This window comes from Sciurus vulgaris, assembly GCF_902686455.1.
Source record: "Sciurus vulgaris genome assembly, chromosome: 9".
NCBI lineage: Eukaryota > Metazoa > Chordata > Mammalia > Rodentia > Sciuridae > Sciurus > Sciurus vulgaris.
This window is the reverse complement of record NC_136469.1, coordinates 50,679,236-50,707,226: the sequence shown is the minus strand read 5'-3', so window position 1 is coordinate 50,707,226 and position 27,991 is coordinate 50,679,236. Positions and strand designations below refer to the sequence as shown.

The 27,991-nt window shown below is 39.0% G+C and overlaps 1 protein-coding gene across 1 annotated transcript in view; it reads right to left on the bottom strand.

Moving 5' to 3' along the window:
- COL25A1 (collagen type XXV alpha 1 chain) overlaps nt 1-27,991 on the bottom strand; it is a 453,979-nt gene that overhangs the window by 182,037 nt on the left and 243,951 nt on the right. Inside the window, exons 3-4 of the mRNA XM_079153601.1 lie at nt 16,779-16,823; nt 14,640-14,647 (exon numbers count right to left, since the gene is read on the bottom strand). Coding sequence (XP_079009727.1) covers nt 14,640-14,647; nt 16,779-16,823 — 53 coding nt within the window. The remainder of the gene's footprint in view (nt 1-14,639; nt 14,648-16,778; nt 16,824-27,991) is intronic.

Genomic DNA, 27,991 nt, shown 5'->3' with positions numbered 1-27,991 from the left:
AAGTAACAAAATGTTGAGGTTTCACTCAAGTAATTAAAGAATAATCAAGTAATTAAAGAATATTATTTAAAGAGTAAGAAATAAATTCCTTCCACAGTGCTGTTCTAATCCTTAACCACACAAGTATTTAAAAAGCAAATCTGTAATAGTTCATGGCTGACAGAAACACAAAAAGCATCTTTACCTACAAATTTTCACTTCTCTTAAGACCTGAAACCTCCATATGCACAAACAGAACGCACATTCTAATCCATCTTCAGTGTCACTGGAGACATACATGTGATGTTGTTGGTGCCCACAATAAGCTGTGAAAAATGTCATTTCTGGAAAATTAATTGGCTATAGCTCAGCAAGCAATGAATCTTTTTAACAGATGTGGCACAATGACTTTGATGAATTCCACTCTTTAATATATGAAGCATTTCTGAAGATATTCCCTTAGAAATGAGTTAATTGAGGTGCAACATACTGAGTACTATTATTCATGGTGTCCTTTGTCATCACTGCCAAGTGGACCTATGTGGCAGTGGTCCTCTTCAAAGTCCCAACTGGGCTTCATCTGCAATTCATTAACTTAAACAATGAAGAGATAACTTGGATTCAATCTCTAAGATTCCCAACTACTAAACTCTGTAATTTTAGTGTTCTATGAATTCTCAGACTTTCCATGGCTTTCCATGGGTTGAAGATAAAATCTTAGGAAGAGATTCTTCTAAAACTTTTTTTTTTCCTTACTTAGCAGAAAAGCTTGAGCAACTGGACATTCTGACTGATGAGATAGTATCTTGTTTTTTTCCTATTATTTTAAAGTTTGTTAAGAATAAAAATCTGCACATGTCAGATGTTAAAATCCTAATACTCCCCTATGAGCTAATATTCCATAAGGTAGCTCTATCTATATATTATACATATAATTATATATATAATACATATAACGTTTAAACAAGTTATATAATTATATATATACATATATATAGAAATTATATATATAATGTTTAGACATGGAGCTAAGTTTTATATAAGTAATATTCATATAGAGCTCCATAAGAAAATTGATGAATAAAGTTAAACAGTTAGTTATTTTGGTTATAAAAGTAAAAATTCTAAAAGTTGCCAGTCACAGTGGTGCATGTCTGTAATCCCAGCAACTCAGGAGGCTGAGGCAGGAGGATAACAAGTTTGAGACCAGCTCAGTAACTTAACAAGAACCTCACGGCAACTTAATGAGACCCTGTTTCAAAATAAAAAATAAAAAGGGTTGGAGATGTAGCTTGGTGGTAAAGCACCCTCGTGCAAAAAAACCCCAGGTACCAAAAAAAAAAAAAGTTTGAAGGTCTGCAATTTAGGACATCATTTAGAGATCACTGCTGGTATGCTAAGGTATTTAAAAGCCTAGCCTGTACAGGGTGAGGCAAGGTGAGAATACTAAGAGCTGTTCTTTTTGCAAGAGATTCATCATGCTGATTTTAATAGTATGCCACCTTTCATAGCTACTGTCAGCCAACAAAAGCAGGATGTAGTGAGGAAACACTTCACACATGAAAGAATACTGACTTCCAGTCCCGGAACAAGAAACATCCTGATGTAACCCATCCCCCTGACTGCTTCCAAACTCTTACCAAAAGGAATGCTTATATGGTCCATGAAGCCTAATTTACTGACATTATAAATGTGTTAAAATCACTGAAAGTCCTAATGTAGGCTGCATCTTGGTGATCACCCTATTTTAGGATGACAGAGTACTTAACACTACACAAAGAAAAGGCAGGTCAATTTCCAGTGATAATTTACACGCATGAACACTTCCTATTTATTTTTAACAGAATAGAAGCCTAGAAAATGATCCAGGTGCTTTAGTTATTGGAGTTTCTAGAAAGTATGAGAAGTTTTGGAAACAAATAGTGAGGAAAGAAATTGCCTGCTTTTTAAGGATACTTTTTAATGACAAAATAAAAGATTTCCCTCCTCACAATGATGAATAGGAGGTTTCTCAATTCAAATTCATTTACCTTGTGTTTTTGATTAAATATCTGCACATAGGAAACTTCATATTATAGGAAATGTACAATCTCTGTAGTGAGTTTCCTATAAATTATGATATTTGATACAAGGTCAAGCAATTTTTCATTTTGTTTAAAATGTTCCAAAGATCTGAAATTGCCATCAGCTTATTTATGTTCTCCAAACTCTCTTCTAAACTCTATTAACATCACCAAACTAAAGTTTTAAAAGGGAATTTCTACCCCCTCTAAACAGGGGAAGCTAATTCCTCTGGGAAAATAACATTCTTAACAAAAAAAAACCCAGGGGAATCTAGTCAGGCTAAGGGATAAATCCTCATCTTTCACACAACTTTCAAACTAGTAAACAATACAAGAATTCTAAAATAGTTTCTTTTCAACTCTTGCCATATAACATACAAAGTAAGTTTGTATGCAATGGCAACTCCAGATTAACTTTCCAGACATGGAGATTCAATGATTAGAGGTTTAACTTTAATATGCAAAGTAGAGGGCTGGATGGAGGTGGAGGGGGCGTCAGGATAAATAATCCACACACAACTGGAAGTGGAAGTTTAGGTCATTTCCTATCCAAGGATATATATGGGGCATATTGGATAATGGTCAGACTACCTGAAAGGAAACCACAAGCTGATTAGTTCCACTCCAAGGGATGGTTTTTAAAAACCAGTTCTTATTCTTTGCCATTGATTAGAAGTCTAAATGGAAGGCTACATATGGTGAAAGATATATACATTCAGCCTTTACCACAGAAGGGCGATAAATTATCTGGGGTGCCTGCAGAGAACTCTCTAATCCACTCTTTCAACTTCCACTCTCACCTGTGAAAAAGCCAGAAACTGTACGCCAATTGGTTGTTAATAATGCTCTCTGGAAGGGGGCAAGTTGAAATTGTTCCCAAAACTGCAAATCAAGAGACCAAGTATGTGTGTCTACTACTGTTGAATGAAATTATATATCAGAATAAAAGACCGTGTCTGCAGTACAGGACTCAAGTATGCTTTCATGTGTCCTATAAAATCCATGGGCTCTGGGCAGCACAAAGCTCTGTAATGCTTATATTTCTACTCCCAGAAGACTATCCTAACATAGATGTAGTTAACGGAAGCCTCCAAAAGGAAGTTTGTGATATGAAATTTAAAATAATTGTTTTTAAATTTGTAGTTTCCAGATTGGGTTTCTACTGTGCCTGCCAAACCTTCCCCTTCTTTTTCTGTGGGTTGGCTACACAAATATGGATTTCATTTGTATATTCATAGAAGGAAGTGGTGATTCAGCCACTTTGTGCGGATGCTGTCTTTTTCCCATCTCTACTCTCCTCTTTGCCCACAGAACACTGGGAGGTGGGACAGGTCCAGAGCCAGGAGGAAGGGAGAGAACAGTGGGGAACAAGTTAGGAAGAGCCAGCCCCTCACCTCTGGGCTTGGTCTGCAGCCCAGCCTGCCTGTCTTAGGCCTCCTGACCAATGCACCCCTCAGTTCCTGGGCAGTCCCTGCTGCTCCAGAGTTGTCCCCCGCTCCCTCCTGATACAGGCTCTGGGCAACAGAAATGCCATTACCAACCATCCTTTCTTAAACATAGGTTCCAAATTCTGGTTTTCTAGAAATGTTTCATCCTCAAATGTGTCAAATACAAGAGATCATCTTGTAGCTATTCCCTAAGAAGTGCGTGTGTCTGCATTTATTTGCTGCAGAGAGATCAAATACATTCAGAGCTCAGTGCTGCCTACATGCCACTGAGAAGCCAGTCCTGATAGTCAGCTTTGTGTCACCATGCCGAAGTACCTGACAAGAACAGCTTAGAGGGGGGAAAGTTTATTTTGGCTTATGTTTCCAGGGATTTAGTCCATGGTTGACTGACTCCATTGCTCTGGACCCAAGGTGAGGCAGCACGTCATGGCAGAAGGGCATGGCAGAGGGGTGCTGCTCCTTTAATGGCAGCCAGGAAGAAGAGGGAGGAGGGAAAAGGACCTCAGGGAAGATGCACCCTTCCAGGGCACACCCTCAGTGACCCACCTCCTCCAGTCATGCCCCACCTGCCTGCAGTTAATAGCCAATCAGTTCATTTAAACTAGGATGGACTGATTGGGTTACAGCTTTCACAATCCAATCACTTTACCTCCAAACATTCTGTTTAATGCAGGAGCTTTTGGGGGATACCTCATATCCAAACCACAAAAGGATCCATGTGCCATAAGTCTGTCACTCCCCTTCTCTGAGCTCTACTAACAGCTATGTGAAGTAAAACTGAACAAAGCTCTCAGTCCACCTACCATATAGGGTTTAGGCATCTAACCTCCAATTGCATTATTATTAGCCAGGAATGCTAGTCAAGTTATACATGCATAATCTCACCCCCAATGTTACAAGGTTATTCACCTAGAATATAAAAACTAAATCATGGCAAGGGAAAATGGGAGGAGGAGGAAGGATTTACAAAGTGGGAAGAAGAGAGCAATACAGGACAAGGGTGAGCGTACATCTGTGCGTGTTCAGTAAGTGTCTGTAAAAGCAGGATTTGAAGAGGGGTTTATTTGAAAACATCAGTGTAGGAGGATGATTAACTTTATGTGTCACGTTAGTTAGGCTCTGGTGCCCAGCTATTTGGACAAATGCTAGTCTAGATGCTGCTGTGAAGATATTTAGTAGATGTGATTAGCATTTACACTCAGTAAGCTAAGTACAGTAGATTTCCCTCAATAATGTGGGTAGGCTATATCCAGCCAGTTAAAGGCCTTGTGAGTAAAAACTGAGGTTTTTCCTAGAGAAGAGGGAATTCTACTTCAAGATTCAGCATAGAAATCTTGCCTGATTTTCCAGCCAGCTGGCCTGTGTACAAATTTTGGATTACAATTGTATGAGTCAATCTCATAAAATAAATCTCCCTACATATTTAGGTTTCCTACTGGTTCTGTTTCTTTGCAGAATCCTGACTGATAAAATCACCAAGGTCATTTTTAGTAGTAAGGCCCATTGATCCTTTTGTTTTTTTAAACTCATTTGGCATTTTGCAAGAGCACTAGCACTCCAACCATGCCAGCAGTACAGTGTGGAGAGAATAAAACCCCAAGCCCATAATCATTTTGTGTCACAATACGAAGAACTTGGTATCTCTCAATGCTTATAAGTACCTCTACTTATAAATTTTATAAGTATCTTGCCAATAACTCAAACTCAAAATATTCAACACTGAAATCCATTTTTCTCCCTAGAAGTCTCCTTTCCTTGAGTTTCTGCCCCTGCAGTGTCCTCCTTTGCCCTCACGGGAGAATCATCCTTCACTTCTTCCTCTGGGAGACTCCTCCATCCTTTGTATAAATCTTATAAATGTTCCTGATAACTTTTCTCAGCTGAAGACCTCCATATCCTTCTTGCTTGGCTTCTTTATTCTCTGTCCCAGTGGCATGCACCTGATTCCACCAGAGAGGGACCCAAGAGTCACCCCCAACTGCTCCATCCTCTTCACTACTCCACCTGCCACGCCTCTCACTGTTTCTACCTCATCAGCGCCCCTGCCTCTGCCCCGTCCTCTGCATGCTGCCTGCTACCATTCTTCCAGGCCATTCTATTTCCCACCTTAGTAGCCGCAGTACTGCCCTGATTATCTGTCTCTTCCCATGGCTCCTCGCTCTTGACCTTTAGCACGAGCACTCCTCCCAAAATGCTTCCCTGACCATGCTCCTCTCCCGCTTAATTACATCCCTCAGAGCCGGCCTACTTTTAGGGGAACAAATTAGCCTGGCACGCAAGTTTCTTCACAGCCTCTCTCCCCAGTCTCAGCTCTCCTTACTTTCCAATCTTCTTTCCTGGACTTTATATTCTAGCCTTACTGAATACACGGTTTCCCCCGAAATGCCATTCTTTCTTCACCTCAAAGGCTTTGAAAATGCTAACCTCTTTGACAAGACACACTACTTTGATTTTCCACCTTGACAAGACCTTGAAATCGATTGGATGGAGAGGCAGCCCTGATCTCCTCTATACCCTAATCTGGATCATTTGCTCCTCTGCTGTTCCTCTGCAACACCTGGCAGATCATGAACATATTTCTGTTATAGTATTGCTAGGTTTTTGCTTTATTTCATCCTCCACTAGATTCTAAGGTCCCTGAAAACAGGGACAAGTCTTATTTGTCATTTTATCTCCATCATACAGCAGAAGAAATGGCATAAATTAGATGTTAGGCATAAGTCTGATGAATGAAAGGGTGCTGTTTTAAATAACTGTGTGAACTAATTATTAGCTATCCTTTAGAGCATTTTCTGTCTCTAAATTCTATATTATACCCTTTATTCATTCCCTCAATCATAGGGAAATTCTAATAAGAATTATGTGGAAATAAATGTGTGCATTTTTGAGGCTCAAAATACCAGCAAGTAAGAAAACAAGCAAAAGATTTTATGTAATTTAACCCTAAGCAAATCTTATGAAAGTAGGAAGATTTATGAAATTAAATAGTGCCTTATAAATATCCTTTAAAAATAAAAACATTTAGGCAATCTGGAATATTAAAGATTCCATGGCTTGATACCTTTTAAATTCCACCAAAGGCAAAACTGAAGTTTATTTTACAACTAAAGGAGGGGATGCTTTCCATATTCTAATCCACAACCTAGTTTGGATCAACAGAACATCTAGTTAACTTAGGCCAAATACAGGAGAGCTTCATGGCATCCATGTAACAAAATTAAGCAGGAACCACACTTTGTATAAAAGGAATCACAGCATTTTAAGAAGCTAGTTTAGAAGAATGGGGATATTGAGCTGTGATCATGGGCTGCTGAATTCTATCAAATACTCAGGCACTGAGGAGGAAAAAACAATCAACCAAATCACTCATTTGACCTTGTTCAAACTCTAACATTCACAAATGGGTCTACCTGCTTTTGTCACAGCACTTGATTTTAAAGTGACTACTTGAATATAGGTAGGTATTACTTCATAAATCTACAGGAGTCCCATAATAATTTGTCCCATAAGATATTTACATGTGTACTTATATAAATATCCCTAGGAATTTAGCCATGTGACTAAGTATTTGGTGACAAGAAAGTAAAACAGGCAGGGGTTATGTGACACTCCATTTGTTAGGAGACTGAGTACTATGGTGGGATGTAGGTGTCCGATCAATTAAAAGCAAAGACTTTAAAACTGAGCTTACTTTTTAACTTTTTGTTTAGAAATTCTGACTGTAGCTGGGGGTGTAACTCAGTGGTAGGGCACTTATATGAGGTTCAATCCTAAAAACCTTATAAAAAAAACTGATGGACTTCTACCATTTTCACCTTTTTTTTTTAAAGCACTTTTTTAGCTCCCTCTTATTCTACCTACCAACTATCCCTGAAAGAGAGGGGATTCATCCCTAACCTCTCACTTTTCTGTTTAATTAACCAACTGACCTCCAACCATAAGAATGACAGGGATCACGCCTCACACTTCCTGAAAGTGAATCTTAAAAGTGCTCATCATTTTATCACAGAAACTTTACTAAAAATCAAACTTCGGTGTGAGACAATTAGGAATACAAGCCAAGATAGGTAATTGTACTGTTGCTGGTGGAGGAGGCTTCCTTGGACCCAGTTCTGTTACTGATGAAGGTCAAGAAGCCATTCAGTGACCAGAGAAACAGAAGGAGAGGCCACAGGAACACTGACTGGTATTTAAAGGTTGGGAAAGTGTTTAAAATCAACAGTCTTCATTATCAATAAGGTTATGAAGTAATCTGGCAGGCCCAATCTCATCCTCTGTTATTAATCTATTAAATCCCAAATTTTCAATTTTGCAAAGATTTCAATGAAATCAACACATATGCACTAAAATAGAGCTTATATATTATTCATAACTATCATATTAATAATATGAAATATTTAAGATTTTATACATGGTCCACACCTGGGACAATATGAAAGAAATGGGTTAAAACCCTACTCTGCTTATAAACCATTCCTCAACTTGTGTGTTTTGTTTTGGTACTAGGGATTGAACCCAGGGGTGCTTTCCCTCTGAGCTATATCCCTAGTCCCTTTTATTTTTTAAATTTTGAGACAGGATCTTCCTAAATTGCTGAGAGTCTCACTAAATTGTTGAGGCTGGTTTCAAATTGGCAATTCTCCTGCCTCAGCCTCCTAAATCCCTGGGATTACAGGCATGTGCCACCCTGCCCAGCTTGCTTTTTGTTTTAAATCTCTTCCTTTTATGTCTTTTTCTGGTCAGGTTTCTAGTGATAATAGTTTCTTCTTCTTCTTCTTCTTTGTTTTATTGGTACATTACAATTATACAAAAGAGCGAGGCCCATGATGTCATATTTGTGCATGCACATAACATAATTTGATCGATCTCATTCCCAGCACCTTTCTTTACCCCTCCTCCTCCTTCCCACAGATTTCCTTGCTCTACTCTACTGGTTTCCCTTCAATGATGATGATGATGATGACCACGATGACAACCATCACTTTTCCAGTGATAATAGTTTTAAAGAAAGTTCCGTAAATTTTAACCAAGGTCACACTATTACCCAAGTGACATATCTATATACATTTCTCTGGGGATTTTTGCTGCTTTCTTTTTCTTAAGAAATCATTTCCAGATAGGATAGAGACTTCCTTAATTTATTTACATTTTCTTCTGAGCCCACAGCTACATTTTTCTATCTCCCTTAAAGCTAGGTAGAAATCTGATTTTACTTTTTCCAAAGGAATGTGGTTGGAAGTGATAGAAACCAAAAACGCCTATACTTCCAGGAGTGCTAAAAAAAAAAAAAAAATCCTCCCTTCTGACCCTCTACTCTCTTTCCTTATCTATCTGATGGCTATAGGTCCTTGCCCACGAGAGCCTTGGAACCTGCATGTTGGAGATGGCAGAATCTCCATTCATCTGGGTCCCTGTAAGAAACAACGCCCCTAACCATGTAGAAGACATAAATCTCTATTGTGGTAAGCCAGTAAACATCTCAATGTTGGTCTGCTACAATATAAGTTATTCTAAAACAGATGGTATCCAGAAATACTCCATAACAAAAACTAATGTTGCAAAGAAAAATAACATTAAAACTTGCATATGTTTTCTCTCTTCCTTTTTTTTTTTTTTCACTTTAACATCCTTCAATTTATCTCAGTTCAAAGATAAACTTAATCACTGTCATTGCCACTTTCAGAATTCCAGAGCTCTTCCTAACCTGGCATACAATCTACAGAACCAATAGCAGAGGAAGAATTAAAGCAAATCATTGTTGAACATGGACCTCACCAAAAATGGCGCCTGAACTACTCAAAAGAGCAGAAACGAAAAGACAGTGAGGAACCTTATAGTAGTTTATGATTACATTCTTTTTTCTTCTTCTGTTCCAGGAGGCAAATGAAACCTATCTGTGATAACCTATTGTCTATTCTATTTTAATTCATCCCCAAGAAGCCTTCAATGACAAATTAATTCTCCAGATTTTCATTTCTTTGGCTTGTTCAGGTGACTGGATTCTTTCTTACTATTGATACTACCTCCTACAAGACAAATGATTTGCTCCCTCCAGCAACAATGATACCCTGTCATTAGAAGAAAGCGAATATTCCCTACCCATTCAAAGAGTCCAAAGAGAAACAAAAATATTTTCATAATCTAGCAGTAGTGTAACAAAAGTAAGTTCAGGAACTTTTTCTGAGAAACTTCAAGAAAATATTTTACCTAGGTTTCTTAAGAGACAAATGTCACACTTCACAGGATGCACTTCCATTAGATGATTATTAGAAGATTCATAAGTTAGTTTTAAATAACTGGCAGTATGGAAAGAACACATGCAAGTTGTGAGATCTACAAAGAACTAAGGGAGTGTGGTATGAGCCACAAGTAATAGAGGATAAAATAACTGCAAAGTGGGTGGTAACACTTATACCTAACTGCCTGAAAAACCTCTTGTAGAAATAGGGGAAAGTGGGCTTTGAAGAGAGACAGGCCTGTGTTCCGATTCCAGACCTACCCTCCTGCTTGATGTGCATGTTTGGGCAAATTACTCGAACAGCCCAAAACTCAGTTTCTTCCTCTGTAAAACAGGTATAACAAATTTCTAGGTCACGGGGTGGAATGAGAATTGGTAGGTAAAGTGACCTAGAGAGGTAGTTGCTATCGATTGTGGTTATATCTGGAAAATATTTACTTTTGAATTAAAAATCGTACAGATCTCCTTTTTTCAATTTGAAGTAAAAATGTCAGAGTTTTTCATCTGAAAGTTCTACGGAGACTTCTTTTCCTAATTCATTTACCACATTGGCAGAAATAGCACTGTAAGCTTCACTTGGCTGAGTCTGCTTCATTCATCTGTCAACAAGATTCTAAGGTTCAAACCGAGTTGACAATTGTGGAAGGTGGATGGAACGGAACTGCAGTGCAGCGGCGTCGTGTTTCGCACCTCAGAGGGTTCTGGCTACCAACAATAACATCATATCTCTGTCAGTCAAGCTTAATTATGGAGCTTGATAGACTGATACCAATAAAACAGCCAGTTAAAAAAGGTCTCCTGACTCCTTCCTGGCTGCAATTATAGGACTCGCTTGATTCTGTGACCTGTGAATGGTACAATGGTACTTCCTTCTGGGACAAAAGGACAGAGGGACTGCATCCCCTCTGGACTCTAAAAATCAGAACCAGGAAGAAAATTGGCCCCATCTGAAAACACTGAAGTTATTTTGTAAATGTGGATCAAACCCTTTACTTCCTATTTCAATATGAATATATTCTAAAGATACCCAAAATGGGAGTGCAGTTTCATAGCCAGGAACACAATGGTCAGGCACATCACCATTCTTGCAAGTAAGAGTTGTGGCATCTGAGCTAGACATGCAAAGAGCCCACATGGAGTCCTTTAAAGTGGTATTCTAATACATGTTACCTTTATGAGAAAGAAAACAGAAAAAGGATCTGACACCCACATAAAAACAAATTACATATATTATCATAAAATTGTCTCATTGCACCCTTTCACGGTGGAGTCTCCTATGGTAGCAATATCTTTTTGTTATGTGATGGGCTGACAGATCTGACTCCATGAGAATGTTATAGGCAAGACTCTAAGGGAAATGACTAAACAGACTCCATTTTTCTCTGAGATTCCATGTTATGTAGGAAATAAGTTTCTCCCATGGGAACACCCCCGCCTCTGTGCCCATCATCAGTTACTTGGTGTGACATGTTTAATAATATACAATGGCAACTCCTATGTAGTAAAGAATTGCTCTCTTTTGATTCCTATTGCTCTTAAACAATGTGCCATGTAAACAGTAATTGTGTGGATGTTAGCAACCATTCTTTAGTTTGTACCTAGGTAAGGGTCATTTTGACCCACTTCCCCCTCTATTGATGATCTCATGATGTTACTTTGTAATTTCAAATCATAGCAACAGACACTTATGATTGATGTGATTTTTGGTATAAGAACCCCTACAACCCTGTGATCGGGGCTGTTCTCCCAATAGCCATTTTTTGGGGCATTGTGTGAGACAGTCAGCTGGCCAGCTTAATAAAGACTCTCAAATTTGGACTTCTCAGTGGTGATTGGTCTGTTCTTAAGTTGCGCCCCATAACAGTTAAAATGGACAAGGCTGAACAGTTTCTTGTAGAGAAAACTGATATGTGGGATCTAATGCAAGTTGCATTTCGAGCTTTAAATTATAAATGATCTCAACATGCAAGAATATGGAAACTGACAAGAGAAACACACAATTATATATCCACATATAATTCTAGGGTGAGATATACAAGTTTTCCAACATAAATCAAATGAAGTTGTAAATGCAAGGCTACTAAATTAACTTTTATTATGCATGGATTTCTTTTTTGTTTTGTTTATTTAATCTTACTTGAGAACATTACATCAGGAGGGCAAAGAAAATCAGGTCACTCTCAGTGATCCTGAGGGACAAGGTGATCTGCCATTCTCTCCTTGGGACAACCAGTCCCAAGCTTGTTTATTCCTTCAGAGGAGTGCCCTAATATGCTGTCCTTTGCATAATGAAAAAGTGAAAGTGAATGACAAGAAAATCACATCAGGATCCTCGGTTACACTTCATGATCCTTCTGTTCATAGGAAGCCACAGTGCCTCTAGCACTCAGGGCCACAGGAAGTTCATTTATTTACCATAAATTCTACGTCAAGGACTGCTCACCAGGAGCAAGTCTATTCACCTTCTCAGACAACCTTTGGACTTCATGTTTAGAGTACAGAATGAAACCAAGAGCATTTGTGATTAAAATGGCAAACAATGTCTTGCCGTTATATCCAGTATCTTATTTGGGGAGTATGTTGGTTACTTCACAAAAGCTAGTTTTTCCTTGCTCTGACCAAAATGCCTGACAACTTAGAGAAGGAAAAATTTATTTGGGACACATGATTTCAGAGGTTCAGCCTGTGGTCACCTGAGTGCTTTGCTCTTAGCCCAAGATGAACAGAACATCATGGGGGAAGGGTGCTGAGGAAGGAAGCTGCTCTCCTCATGGTAGTCAGAAAGCAGGGAGAGGAAGGGGAAGGGGCCACAGGAAGATGAACCTTCAAGGACATGTCCCAAATGACCCACCTCCTCAAATCACACCCCACATGACTGTAGTCACCATCCAGTTAGTCCAATCAAACTAGGAGGAACTGATTAGTTTACAGCTCTCACAATCCAACTGTTTTATCTCCAAAAAATCCTGCATTAATACAAGAGCTTTTGGGTTTTGGGGAACACCTCATATCCAAACCATAACATGGTGATAGTTGAGTGATATTTTAAAAGACACAAAATCAGAGAAATAAATACTTCTCTGAAAATGAAATTACATAGACTGACAGATACCAGTTCATAGAAAAGAAGCAGAAGGAAAAGCTATACATAAAATTGAAATTATGCTAAAATTATAAGGAATAAGGTCACTAGAAATTAATGGGTCTAATCATAATGCAACTGTTCATTAATATTTACTCAGATATAAGAAGCATAATCGAAATTTGTTATAAAGTCACCTAGTTTGTACCTAGAAAGCAAAATTTAATAGAAAACAGATATTTCTTAGAAGTCATGGATGGGGGTTTAGAAATTAGAGTTTCAACCAGATTTCACTAAGAGGTATTTAACCCATAAGGGCCCACATGATCTAGTGTCCTAAGTACTATGGTAACACCTCACTGTGTTAGTGAAGATAGCATGGTTGATATATTCTCCCCTCTTCTCCCACTGAACATCATTGGAATGGTAACATGAGAGGGCTACTGAGAACAAAATGAAATTATGTGTTTAAAGTGCCTTGGATATAGCCTGCTGTATGCTTAATAATGCTAGTTCTCTTTCCTATATTTAATAACACTAGGATAATGGATAACCTTAAATACAAAATTTGGACTAATAGATGGCTCAAGAAAGCAAGTGCTATTTGAATTTTCAAAGAATCAAAGAGAAAATAATAGAACCCTGGCAGAAATGAGATCTGACTATCTCTTGACATGGTGAAAACATTTCACACAAAAAAGTTTTGAACATGCTACTATAGCTGTAACCTCCAGGGTCTCTTCTGGATAGTAGTGGTTTATTTCTAGTTTTAAGGACAGGGCTTAAATATGAAGCCAAAGAGTAAAGACTCCTAGACCCAGGGCATGCCGTCTGCCTAGCATTAAGCAAGAGCTAAAAGTCAGTTACAAAAGCAAAGATTTCTTTGACCATGATTTATGTTCCATCCTTGAACGTGACAGGAAGACTGCAAAAGATATTTGGAAGCCAATGCTTCCTCTGAATCAAGTAAATGAGTATATGCTAAGCCCCTCTCCCCAGACCATGCTGGCCTGTTAGGGTAAGTTGCCAATATGGTATCTTCGAATCCTGCAGCACACTGGCTATCTGGGATGAGAAAATATCTCCAGGCCAATGATCATTGCTACTGTAAAGGCACAGTGCACAGAATAAACATTGGGGTCAGACAAGAGATATCCAGGATATTACTCAAAAACACATCCAGCTCAAAGCTGACAAGATAATCTGTTCCTATGAGTGCAAAGCAGACTGGAATGCTAGAGCTATGACCTACTCAAGGAAAGAAAAAAGAGTGAAACTCTCCAAGGGCTCCATCTCAGGCTCTTTATGCAGGCAAAGCTCCAACAGACTTCAAAGGGAGTGTTGCTAAGGAGGGAGGACTGGGCCAAACCCACAGGGGGTATCACTTCCGAGATCCTGTTGCCATCTACATTTGGTGGACTGGCAAATGCAAATATTTCAGATAGGAGTTTAAACAGATGAAAAAAGAAGTGTGAAATAGCTTGGAGATTTGCTTGCAAAAGAAACCTCAGAATTCCAGGAAAAGTATTTAAAATCAGAAGTTTCTTAAGTTATCCCCAAAGTCTCAAGTGAGTAATTGGTGTGTGTGATAAAGGATCAAAAATAAAATTGTGTTTTAAACGGTTACATATTGCACTCCAACCTCCAACATAACACACGGTGCCCAAATTGTAAAGGAAAAAAAATTTTGTTCCAAACTTAAGTATTCCTAAGAGGTCAGTTAACTTGTTTCTAATTGAAATGTAGATGATATTTTAATGCTTTAGCCAAATTTTAACATACGTGATGCTGATTAATGCAGAAGAGCCCAAATCATCAAATATACTTACAGGAGGACCTGTGGGGTAAGGGGTGGAGAGATAAGAAAAAGAAAAAGGGAGAGATGAATTAGCAAATGTGCAAAATGCTAAGTTAAATAAAAGATTAAAAGATCATCATTCTTATCATAAAACAAGGGAGGTTACTAAGAACTGAGATTAGATTCAGAAAAATGCCTTTACGTCTTCACAAAAATTTTACATAAAGTCTCATGGAATTTTCAGATTCCTTTAGACCTGTTTGTGGATTACTGAGAGGTCCATGTAAGTGAAGTCTGTTCAATTATAAAAGTTTAGATAAAATATGAATCAGGAAAATCTTTGGTTATTAACATAGACCAGTTAAAGAGAATTAATATCTAACTTTTTGAGTTGGGTAAAACAGCCAAATCACAAATGAACCTGAGATTTGTTTTAAGAATGTTTTTCATTCTTAAATGAAAATACAGTACTGTCAAAACATAAAAGACTAAGGCCTAGTGTTTATGCAAGGGTTTCTTTAAATCTATGTATTATTTTCAAAACAAAGTCTAAGAAAATCCCAATAATTCACACACTATATATTCAACTAAAGCACCATTTTTTTTTTTTTTAAATTGTTGCTGGACCTTTATTTTATTCACCTCTTTAAATGCAGTGCTGAGAATCAAACCCAGTACCTCCCACATGTGAGGCAAGGGCTCTACCCCTGAGCCACAACCTCAGTCCCTTGAAGCACCAATTTTAAGTACCTAAGAAGTTGGGACTTGATTTTTATGTTTCCTATAAAGCTTTAAATAAGGGGCTAGGGAGATAGCTCAGTTGGTAGAGTGCTTGCATCGCAAGCACAAGTCCCGGGGTTGGATCCCCTGCACTGCAAAAGCATAAAATTTTCTTCTTCCCTTAATGCTCGCTTTCTTATGACAAAAACATCATCTCCATGATTATCTGATTTAAGCAATATTTAGTCACTTCTTTTTCCTCAAATTTATAAAGCAACCTGTTATTAAACTTTACACTCTGTGACAGTATACCTTCACAATTTCAATTATTCAATTTCAATGAGGTTAAAAGATAGCTTTTGAGGATACTTTTAAAGAAATCCTGCAGCTATATGGTTTGTATTAATTAATTTTCATAATCTCTTTTTAATTTGTCAGTTTTTAAAAAAAAAGAAGAGGAAATGACCCCCCCCCCCCGCCCCCCGGTCCCCAAGTCCCCAATTTCCCAATTAATCTGCCGTCTGCTCCTCTTGGGTTAGTCTCCTAAGGTTTCAACGCTCAGTAACTGACCTTTTTGAATACTGATAAACAACTTATAAAAAAAATTTCACAGGATGTTACAATCAAACTTTAAATTACCTCATCATGAAAGAAGAAACTAATGACCTGATAAGAACTTCATCTGGTCATTTACATTTTTGGAATCTTAGACTTCATAAAACAAAATAGTAAGTGAACTCACCTATTGGTATAACTTGTTTGCAAAAAATATTTTAATATGGCGTTTTCATTTTAGTTTGCCTATAAGGATTTGGCCTGAAAGCAAACATGACTGGAGTGGGAGTCAAGACAATTAGTTCTGTTTCAAGTTTGGCTCATCAGAGTTGCACAGCCTTGGCCAAATCACCTGACTGTTCTGGGCCTCTGTTTCTTCCACTACAAAATGAATATGCTGGATTGAATACTAATGTTCTTGTCATCACTAGAAGTCTTCAGTTATACAAGAAGGGTCAAAACCCCCAATGCTTAAAAAGAATGGGAATAAAAGCATGACAAGATTGTGCCAGTTGGATGACATAATAATAAAACTTCCAAGGCATGTGCCCCAGTGTCCAAAGGCAGATATTTTGCAAAAATCTCATATTTACTGACCACGTGTAGTGATAGAAACATGGGCAATGTCACCACACTATGTGCAGCTCAGAAACCCTCCAGGGGGCACAGTAAAAATTGGGTGTCAGTGGTTTTTAAACTGTAATTAATAATGTTTTGCAAGCTTCTTATGATTTGATGAAAATAAGAAGAGTTAAAAAAAAAAGTCTAGGTCTAGTGCAGAAGATTTAAACACTCACTCAACCACCACCAAGGCAGTAGGATCATTAATTAGGAAGAACAGATGTGGGGACCTCACTGGAACATGACAGACACAGCAGCTGAAAGAGAAACTTACCAGATTCTCCTCTCCGGCCTCTCTTCCCTCGCTTTCCCGGAGGACCTGAAATACAAAGAATCATTTTTTGAGTGTACTTTAACTGTCTTTGGGGTCGGGGGTGCGGCTGCAAAATGGCTAGTACATAATTTCTATATATTTTCTGTTTTAAACTTCAAAGAGAACAGATGTTTTTAAAGGGCAATGCTGTCTTTAGTGTTTCAGCAAAACTGTTAAGCTCCATTCAATTATAAAAGCTGGTCTAGATATCTGATCATCCAGTGTTACTGAAGAACATTAGAGTCAGAATTTTTGTTAATCCTGTTTAACATCATCAGTAAAGAAAGGTTTTGCTAAGCAAATTGTTAGTGTTGAGATTTCATATTTCTTAGAAATGTTTATTTTCTCAAAGTTTTAGTATATTACCAATAGAAAGTACCAAGTGCCAGTGACTACAGTTTATGCTCAGGTTTATCATAATCTTTCTGAAATATTGAGCTAGCCATTAACTAAATGTATTATCAGTCAAGGAAAAGAGTATTAAAAATATATATATATTTCATTAAATGTGAATATACTGAAACTTTTTTAACTGATAATCACTTGAATAGATTTACACCTCTTTAACTGCACTGTGTTTAGGTCATACACTTAAGTCTGATTTTTCTAGAGATTGACTCATTAAATGAATGGTCTTTGTGATGATGCCATTCTAAAAGCAGAGAAAAACCTGTCTTCCAGTGAATTGATTATAAAGACCACCAAGGAGGGTTGAAGATGGCGGCCTAGAGGGTGGCTGCATTACGTGTTGCTCCAGAACTCAGGATTCAAGAGAGGAGATATTGAGACGCTTGGGACCAACTCAAAGTAGCCGGGTGACTCTCACCCCCTGGGGGGGCATCCCGGATGGGACGGGGGTCCCGGAACGCAGGAAACTTTGTGAAGTAGAACTGCCGGCGAGACGCCCCTCCCCCCGCTGGAGCGCCATAGAGGAGGCAGCTCGGCACAGCGCTGGGACTCGGAGCAGCCACTGGGGCTCCGGCGGCTGCCCGGGGGAGGAGTGGCGGGGAGAACTGTGTGGACTCAGGACACCGGGGCCTGCCCTGAGGAGGAGGAGAGGAGCGTGGCCACTTGGATTCGGAGAGACTGCGCCAGAGCTGCAGGCGGTTGCCAGAGGAGAAGCCGCGCGGCGAGCTGTTTGGAATCAGAACGACGCTTCTGAACCCCGGGGCCTGCCCTGAGGACGAGGAGGAAGAGGAGCAGCCGCTTGGATTCGGGTGACTATACGGGAACTACAGGCGGTTGCCAGAGAAGGGGCTGCGTGGCGAGCTGTTTGGACCCTGACCACTTCTGAACCCCGGGGCCTGCCCGGAGGAGTAGGAGAAGGAGGAGAAGGAGCGCAGCGGGTCCTTTGGACTCGCAGTGACTGCATTAGCGCTCCAGGCGGCTGCTCAGAGGAGAAGGCGAGTGGTGAGTTGTTTGGTCTTAAAGTGACAGCTCCTGAACACAGGGGGGCTGCCTGGAGGAGAAGCGTGGTGGGACGCTTGGTCTTGAGGGACCACACCAGAGCTCCGGGCGGTTGCCCAGAGGACCCGTGCAGCGGGTCACGTGGATTCAGAGCCACTCAGAGGGACTGCTCCTGAACACCCGGGGGGTTATCTGGAGAAGGAGGAGGAACGGGCAGGGTCACTTCGACTCGGAGTGATTGATTGCCCCGGGCTACGGGTGGTTGGTGGGAGGAGGAGGCACGAAGTGAGTTTCTTGGACTCCTAGTGACCGCACCGGCATACTGGGCGGCTGTCTGGAGGAAGAGACCTGTGGCGGGTCTCTGGGACTCAGAGCGATTGTTCGGGGCCACAGGTGGCTGCTCAGAGGAGGGGCCACGCAGCCAGGCGATTAGGTGCAGAACAGGGTCCCAGGATCTAGGAGGCTTCTGGGTGGAAGAGCCGCACAGAGACAGGCTTAGGGCGGAGCGAAGGTTCCAGGCCTGTGGGCAAATTCTCTGAGGAGGGGCAGCCTAAGGAGATTCATCTGCGAAGGGTGAGGCTCCCAGGCCCAGGAGGTAGGGCCGGGCCCCTGGAAACTTTGCAGAGGAAGGCAGCCCAGCCCAGGCAGTAGCTGTAAATTGAGGGGAACCCCTAGGAGGAAACTGACCAGTGAGACCTCCCCACCGGGTGAGTCTTCCCTGCTGGGTGAGGTTTCCCACAAGGACGGTAAAACCAGAGGCTCGGGCCCAAACAGGCCTTGCCTCAGCCCACAGCCTAGGTCCCCTTTGGATGACCATAGGTCAACAAGTGGAGGCACCTCTGCCCACTAGCAGGGAATATACCCCACCTGAAGGCCACCACTCCTAGAGAGGCAGCTTCCTTGTGGAACACCGCATTATCAACCTCCTCCAAGACTTCAGCCTACTGAAGGCTAAGAGGGGATATATATAGAAATCTTCAGGGTCATTGTAAATCAACAGAGGAAATCTGCAATATCTCAGCGGTCCACTGATATCTGAACAACATGAGAAAACAAGGAAAGAAAATGCTGCAAACAAATCTAGATGTTACATCAATAAAACCCAATGACAGCATGGCAGAAGAAATGACAGAAAAGGAGTTCAGAATGTACATAATTAAAATGATCAGAGAAGCAAACGAGGAGATGAAAGAGCAAATGCAAGCATTGAATGATGAGATGAAAGAGCAAATGCAAGCATTGATTGATCGCACCAATCGACAGTTAAAAGAGCAAATACAGGAAGCAAAAGATCATTTCAATAAAGAGTTAGAGATATTGAAAAAAAACCAAACAGAAATCCTAGACATGAAGGAAACAATAAACCAAATTAAGAACTCCATAGAAAGCATATCCAATAGGATAGAACACCTGGAAGACAGAACCTCAGACATTGAAGACAAAATATTTAACCTTGAAAACAAAGCTGAACAAACAGAGAAGATGGTAAGAAATCATGAACAGAATCTACAAGAACTATGGGATATCATGAAAAGGCCAAATTTAAGAATTATTGGGATTGAGGAAGGCCTAGAGAAACAAGCCAAAGGAATGAACAACCTATTCAATGAAATAATATCAGAAAATTTCCCAAATCTGAAGAATGAAATGGAAAATCAAGTTCAAGAGGCTTACAGGACTCCAAATACACAAAATTACAACAGACCCACACCAAGGCACATTATAATGAAAATACCTAACATACAAAATAAAGACAGAATTTTAAAGGCTGTGAGAGAAAAGAACCAAATTACATTCAGGGGGAAACCAATACGCATATCAGCAGATTTTTCAATCCAGACCCTAAAAGCTAGAAGGTCCTGGAACAACATTTTTCAAGCCCTGAAAGAAAATGGATGCCAACCAAGAATCTTATACCCAGCAAAACTTACCTTCAAATTTGACGATGAAATAAAATCCTTCCATGATAAACAAAAGCTAAAAGAATTTACAAAAAGAAAGCCAGCATTACAGAACATTCTCAACAAAATATTCCATGAGGAAGAGATGAAAAACAAAGAAGCAAATCAGCAAAGGGAGGAACTATCCTAAAGGAATTGTCAAATAAAGGAGGAAACAAGTTGTGTCAAACAAATAAATAAACAAAATTTTAAAAATGAACCAAACGACCGGGAAACCAAATCATTTCTCTATAATAACCCTGAACGTTAATGGCCTGAATTCATCAATCAAAAGACATAGACTGGCAGACTGGATTAAAAAGAAAGATCCAACAATATGTTGCCTGCAAGAGACTCACCTCATAGAAAAAGATACCCATAGATTAAAGGTGAAAGGATGGGAAAAAACATACCATGCACATGGACTCAGCAAAAAAGCTGGAGTATCCATCCTCATTTCCGATAATGTGGACTTCAAGCCAAGGTTGGTCAGAAGGGATAAAGAAGGTCATTTCATACTGCTTAAGGGAAGCATAAATCAGCAAGATATAACAATCATAAACATCTATGCCCCAAACAGTGGCTCATCTATGTATGTCAAACAAATCCTTCTCAATTTCAGAAACCAAATAGACCACAACACAATAATATTAGGTGATTTTAACACGCCGCTCTCACCACTGGACAGATCTTCCAGACAAAAATTGAGCAAAGAAACCATAGATCTCAACAACACAATCAATAATTTAGACTTAACGGACATTTATAGAATATTCCATCCAACCAAGAGTGAATACACTTTCTTCTCAGCAGCACATGGATCCTTCTCTAAAATAGACCATATATTATGCCACAAAGCTAATGTTAGCAAATACAAGAAGATAGAGACACTAGCATGTATTCTATCAGATCATAATGGATTGAAGTTAGAAATAAATGAAAGAGTAAAACACAGAAACTATTCCAACATCTGGAGATTAAACAATATGCTATTATATGATGAATGGATAACAGAAGATATTAGGAAGGAAATTAAAAAATTCTTAGAGGTAAATGAGAACAAAGAAACATCATATCAAAACCTCTGGGACACTATGAAAGCAGTACTTAGAGGGAAATTTATTTCATGGAGCGCATTTAATAAAAGAAGTAAAACTCAACAAATAAACAACCTAACACTACAGCTCAAAGCCTTAGAAAAAGAAGAACAGAACAGCACCAAAAGTAGTAGAAGACAGGAAATTGTTAAACTCAGAGCTGAAATCAATGAAATTGAAACAAAAGAAACAATACAAAAAATTGACAAAATAAATAGTTGGTTCTTCGAAAAAATAAACAAAATTGATAAACCTTTAGCCACACTAACAAAGAGAAGACGAGAGAAAACCCAAATCACTAAAATTCGGAATGAACAAGGAAATATCACTACAGACAGGATGGAAATACAAAACATAATTAGAAGCTATTTTGAAAATCTATACTCCAACAAAATAGAAAATTTCGAAGACATCAACAGGTTTCTAGAGACATATGAATTGCCTAAACTGAATGAGGAGGACATAAACAATTTAAATAGACCAATTTCAAGTACTGAAATAGAAGAAGTCATCAAAAGCCTACCAACAAAGAAAAGTCCGGGACCAGATGGGTTCTCAGCCGAGTTCTACAAAACCTTTAAGGAAGAGCTCATTCCAATACTTCTCAAAGTATTCCATAAAATAGAAGAGGAGGGAACCCTCCCAAACTCATTCTATGAAGCCAATATCACACTGATACCTAAACCAGACAGAGACTCATCAAGGAAAGAAAATTTCAGACCAATATCCTTAATGAACATCGACGCAAAAATTCTCAACAAAATTTTAGCAAATCGCATACAAAAACATATTAAAAAGATAGTGCACCATGATCAAGTGGGTTTCATCCCAGGGATGCAAGGTTGGTTCAACATCAGGAAATCAATAAACGTAATTCACCATATTAATAGACTTAAAGTCAAGAATCACATGATTATTTCAATAGATGCAGAAAAAGCATTTGATAAAATACAGCACCCCTTCATGCTCAAAACACTAGAAAAAATAGGGATAGTGGGAACATTCCTTAATATTGTAAAGGCCATTTATGCTAAGCCCATGGCTAATATCATTCTAAATGGTGAAAAACTGAAAGCATTCCCCCTAAAAACTGGAACAAGGCAGGGATGCCCTCTTTCACCACTTCTATTCAACATCGTTCTTGAGACTCTGGCCAGAGCAATTAGACAAACCAAAGAAATTAAAGGGATACGAATTGGAAAAGAAGAACTCAAACTATCCCTGTTCGCTGATGACATGATTATATATTTAGAGGAACCTGGAAATTCCACCAGAAAACTCTTAGAACTCATAAGTGATTTCAGTAAAGTAGCAGGTTACAAGATCAATGCCCATAAATCCAACGCATTTTTATACATAAGTGATGAATCTTCAGAAAGAGAAATTAGGAAAACTACCCCATTCACAATAGCCTCGAAAAAAATAAAATACTTGGGAATCAATCTCACAAAAGAGGTGAAAGACCTCTACAATGAGAACTACAGTACACTAAAGAAAGAAATTAAAGAACACCTTAGAAGATGGAAAGATCTCCCATGTTCTTGGATAGGAAGAATTAATATTGTCAAAATGGCCATACTACCTAAAGTGCTATACAAATTCAATGCAATTCCAATTAAAATCCCAATGACGTACCTTACAGAAATAGAGCAGGCAATTATGAAATTCATCTGGAAGAATAAGAAACCCAGAATAGCTAAAGCAATCCTTAGCAGGAAGAGTGAAACAGGGGGTATTGCAATACCAGATCTTCAACTCTACTACAAAGCAATAGTAACAAAAACGGCATGGTATTGGTACCAAAATAGAAAGGTAGATCAATGGTACAGAATAGAGGACACGGACACAAACCCAAATAAATACAATTTTCTCATACTAGACAAAGGGGCCAAAAATATGCAATGGAGAAAAGATAGCCTCTTCAACAAATGGTGCTGGGAGAATTGGAAATCCATATGCAACAGAATGAAACTAAACCCATATCTCTCACCATGCACGAAACTAAACTCAAAATGGATTAAGGACCTCGGAATCAGACCAGAGACCCTGCAGATTATAGAAGAAAAAGTAGGTCCAAATCTTCATCTTGTTGGTCTAGGACCAGACTTCCTTAACAGGACTCCCATAGCACAAGAAATAAAAGCTAGAATCAACCACTGGGATAGATTCAAACTAAAAAGCTTTCTCTCAGCAAAGGAAACTATCAGCAACGCGAAGAAAGAGCCTACAGAGTGGGAGAATATCTTTGCCAATCATACTTCAGATAGAGCACTAATCTCCAGAATCTATAAAGAACTCAAAAAACTCTACTCCAAGAATTCAAACAGTCCAGTCAACAAATGGGCTAAGGAAATGAATAGACACTTCACAGAAGAAGATCTACAAGCAATCAACAAACATATGGAAAAATGTTCAACATCTCTAGTAATAAGAGAAATGCAAATCAAAACCACCCTAAGGTTCCATCTCACCCCAATTAGAATGGCGATTATCAAGAATACGAGCAACAACAGGTGTTGGCGAGGATGTGGGGAGAAAGGTACACTCATACACTGCTGGTGGGGCTGCAAATTAGTGCAGCCGCTATGGAAAGCAGTGTGGAGATTCCTTAGAAAACTTGGAATGGAACCACCATTTGACCCAGCTATCCCACTCCTTGGCCTATCCCCAAAGGACTTAAAATCTGCATACTACAGAAATACAGCCACATCAATGTTCATAGCTGCTCAATTCACAATAGCCAGACTGTGGAACCAACCTAGATGCCCTTCAATTGATGAGTGGATAAAGAAACTGTGGTATATATATACTATGGAATATTACTCAGCCATAAAGAATGATAAAATTATGACATTTGCAGGCAAATGGATGAAATTGGAGAATATCATGCTAAGTGAGATAAGCCAATCTCAATAAGCCAAAGGACGAATGATATCGCTAATAAGTGGAGGTTGACACACAATGGGGGGGAGGGAAGGGTTAGAGTTAGGGTTAGGGAGGGGGGCAAGTATGGAGGAAGGAACTACTGTATAGAGGGTAAAGAGGGGTGGGAGGGGTGGGGGGAAGGGAAAAAAATAACAGAATGAATCAAACAACATTGCTCTATGTAAATTTATGATTACACAAATGGTATGCCTTTACGCCATGTACAAACAGAGAAACAACATGTATCCCATTTGTTTACAATAAAAAAAAAAAATGTTAAAAAAAAAAAGACCACCAAGTTAGTACATATCAGACTTAGCACAAAATTCTCGACATTCATAGCTTTCAAGCCATCATTCTCAATTACATAATTTCTGTCCTCATTTCCTTGAGTAGAAATAGCTTCCACTGAATTATGGTTCGGGCAAATAGAAGAGAATAATTAGCCCACCATGAGAATGGAGGGCTTATAATATTGCTGGGAGAAAAAGGCCAAGGAAAATAGGGAACTGACTGGCTTTAAAGAATGAGCAGCAATATAGGCCATAGCATGCAGTGACTCTCAGCGTGATGTGGAGCCACCGGCTTACACATGGAAGCACTCTCCTGAGAAACGAAAACATCAGTGGGCCAGTTCGTTTTCCCCAAAACCCTCCCACAGGATAAGTCTGGCTGAGGGTAAAAATCAATTTGGCAATAAAATTGATTGAAAATATTAGGAGAAGCTGCTTTGAAGCAAAGTCTGTAACTGTCATTAGATTTCAGATTCTGTATTCTGGATTAAAGGGAGGTTTTTGTCATATTCAAGGTATTCTTGGCCAGGTTAGGAACAGGAAGAGAATCAAATGAATAGGTAAACAAACCTTAGGTCCTTAATAGGTATAAAAAAATACATTTATATACCTACCCAATGCATATATATGTATATGCACTTGTACATACTGACATTTTCTAATATATACAACTTCCTTAAGATTAGTAATTGGATTTTTTGTCATTGTAGTACATAGTTGCTTAAACTAAGAACTACTTAGGAAACACTGTGAGGTTATGATGTCTGTGGTTCACTGGGTAAGAACAGTAGGAGGCACTGTTAGAGAACAGTTGACCATTTCCAGAATTGAATACAGAAGTTCCAAGATTGACAAATTTAACGTCATTTGACAAATAAAAACAATACACATTTCAACACATAGAAGGAGAAACCTAGAAATATTAAAAGATAAAGAGAAAAATGTTAAAAATGGCCAGAGGGAGAATTACAAAGGCAGGCATTTTGACTGACTGCTGACTCACCCACAACGAAGGTGGGAAGCCCCCCCCCCCCCCCCCCCCCCCCCCATTTTTAGGACACATCTTAGAAGACTTTACTTATTTATTTGGAATTAGCTTATTTGTTATTTTACCCCACGTAGTCTTCCTTGAAAATGGAAAATTTCACCAAGTAAAAACAAAAGGTTGCATAAATCATTTGAAGAACTTGAAGAAAGTAGTTTTAAAATATCAGATTAGGAGAAATGATCAAAGAAGCAATGGTGTCTTTTGAAAAAAATCAAAAGACAAAGGAATAATAATCAGAAGGCTTAAAGAAATGAATTCAATTTTCAGAAAATCTGTTACACTGAGAATTGAAGAAGAGGGTGTAAAGAAATAGAACACACTTGGCAAGACAGATATCTATTGAAAAGATAGGGTTTTACAAAGAACATTCTAATATTTGACAAAGAAAATAAAGCTAAATTATGAGACAATGAGAATCTAAAATATATTGGAAATGCCAACAATATTAAATCGAAGAAGAATATATTACAATTACAAAAGGAAGGAGAAGACTACATTAAGCATTATCCTGAGTGCAGTGAACCAAGAAATTATATGAAATTCCCAGGAAGACCTGTATAAAGGTCTTGCATACAAAGAGAATAAGTTGAAGTTTGATGTCCACTGCATGGATAAAATGATTTGATCTTGCTTCTGAATTTAAGAGCAAAAATAAAAATTCAAAACTGAAATGGATGAGATGAATTTGACAACGAACAGATGGCAGATGAGAGGTGAGAAGACAAAAAATCAGAAAAAAACACAATAGATGTTTTCCAGACAAAAGAGCTGCTAACAATAGTTGGAAATGACAGTGACCACTTCCATTCCAAACTGAGTGATGAAGTGTCAGCCAGGAATCAACTGCAAGAATAAATAGAGTAGCTAGAACTTGACTCTTATTCAGTGAATTTGGCCAGAGGTTTGCAACAGAAAATTCCAAGGAATTCTATCAGCAGAAAGACATGACTCTGCAAAAGACATGACTTTGCAAGAACATGAATCGGAAGATAAAAAGCAGAAGCTATCAGCAACGAAGGAAGTGAAACTTCCACACAGAGAATTTATGTAATGAAGAATGAGTTCTAGAAAACAGGGAGACTACAAAACCAGATTGCCCTTCAGGATTAGAAGATTCATGGCCATTGATACTGCTCATTCTTCAGAAAGAGTTCTTGCTAACTTTGCAAAGATGATGCAAACAGCCTGAGATAGAAATTGGTTTTACAAAAAAGCAGCCATATGGTATGCTTTACAGACCAGTGATTATAAACCCAATAGTAGACAGACCCAGGTCATCAAATAACATCATGGCAAGGCCTTTTACAGCAAGCCAGTGATTTGTGCCAAAATTAATATTGTGTGAATGTGCTACTCCTAACTAATGATATACTGTTAAGGCTCTCCTCTAAGGTTAGAAGTAAACCTGTGCCTATATATGAGACTTCATGTGGTCTTCAGGATGGTGGTTATTGAAGGTAACTGAATATGCTTATCTGATTAACTACATAACCTTTCAGTTCTACCCCTGTTTTTATGCATCTGCTCATTCCTCTCTCCTCTTATCAGTATTGCAAGATCAAGCTTAAACATAACCCTTCTGGGTGCTCACATACGCAGTATTTGTTGGAGGCCGCTGCCCTGTAGGGCCCGCAGTGGTAGCTGGCCTCACCCTAAGATGGCGCGGAGAAGCCCAACCGCAAAGAAAAACAACTTTAAGGAAGTGCTTTCTATTGGCTGACTGATCTCCTCTGCGACCGTGCTTAGCTCGTGATCAGTACGTGTCCTCATTACCCACCATTAAGTTCCACGAGCCAAACGCCTGACCCGTTAGGTGATTGGTTGTTACATCCCATAAAGCTGCGTATTTTTCGCGGCGGAGAGAGCAGCAGCTGTGCAAGAGAGAAGAAGAGAGAGAGAGCTGCGCAGCAAGAAGAAGAAGAAAAAGAAGACGGAGGCGGTGGAGGAAGAAGAACCAGGCACTCGGCTCAGAAGCTCTCCCATAAAAATAAAGACCTCAAAACTTCATCTGAGAGCCGAGTCTTCATTGTACTTGCTGGACGAGACAAGTATTTATTTTTTACTTTTATTTATTTGATTATTTTTATCTTTTATTTTGTTGGACTGCAGATTGACTCAGGAATGTGTGTGTGCTAGGCAAGCTCCCTGCCACTGAGCTATGTCTCCAGCTCAGTATTCATTTAAAAGCAGTGAATTCAATTTAAAATTTCAAAAAGTATCTTTTTTTTTTTTTTTTAATTTTAAAGTAAAAAATACTGACAAATGTCAGGCATAGTGGTGCATGCCTGTGATCCCAGTGGCTTGGGAGGCTGAGGCAGGAAGATTTTGAGTTCAAAGCCAGGCTCAACCACTTAGCAGGCCCTGAGCAACTCAGCAAGATCCTGTCTCTAAGTAAAATATAAAAAAGGGCTGGGGATGTGGCTCAGTGGTTAAGTGCCCCTGGGTTCAAGTCTTGGTACAAAAA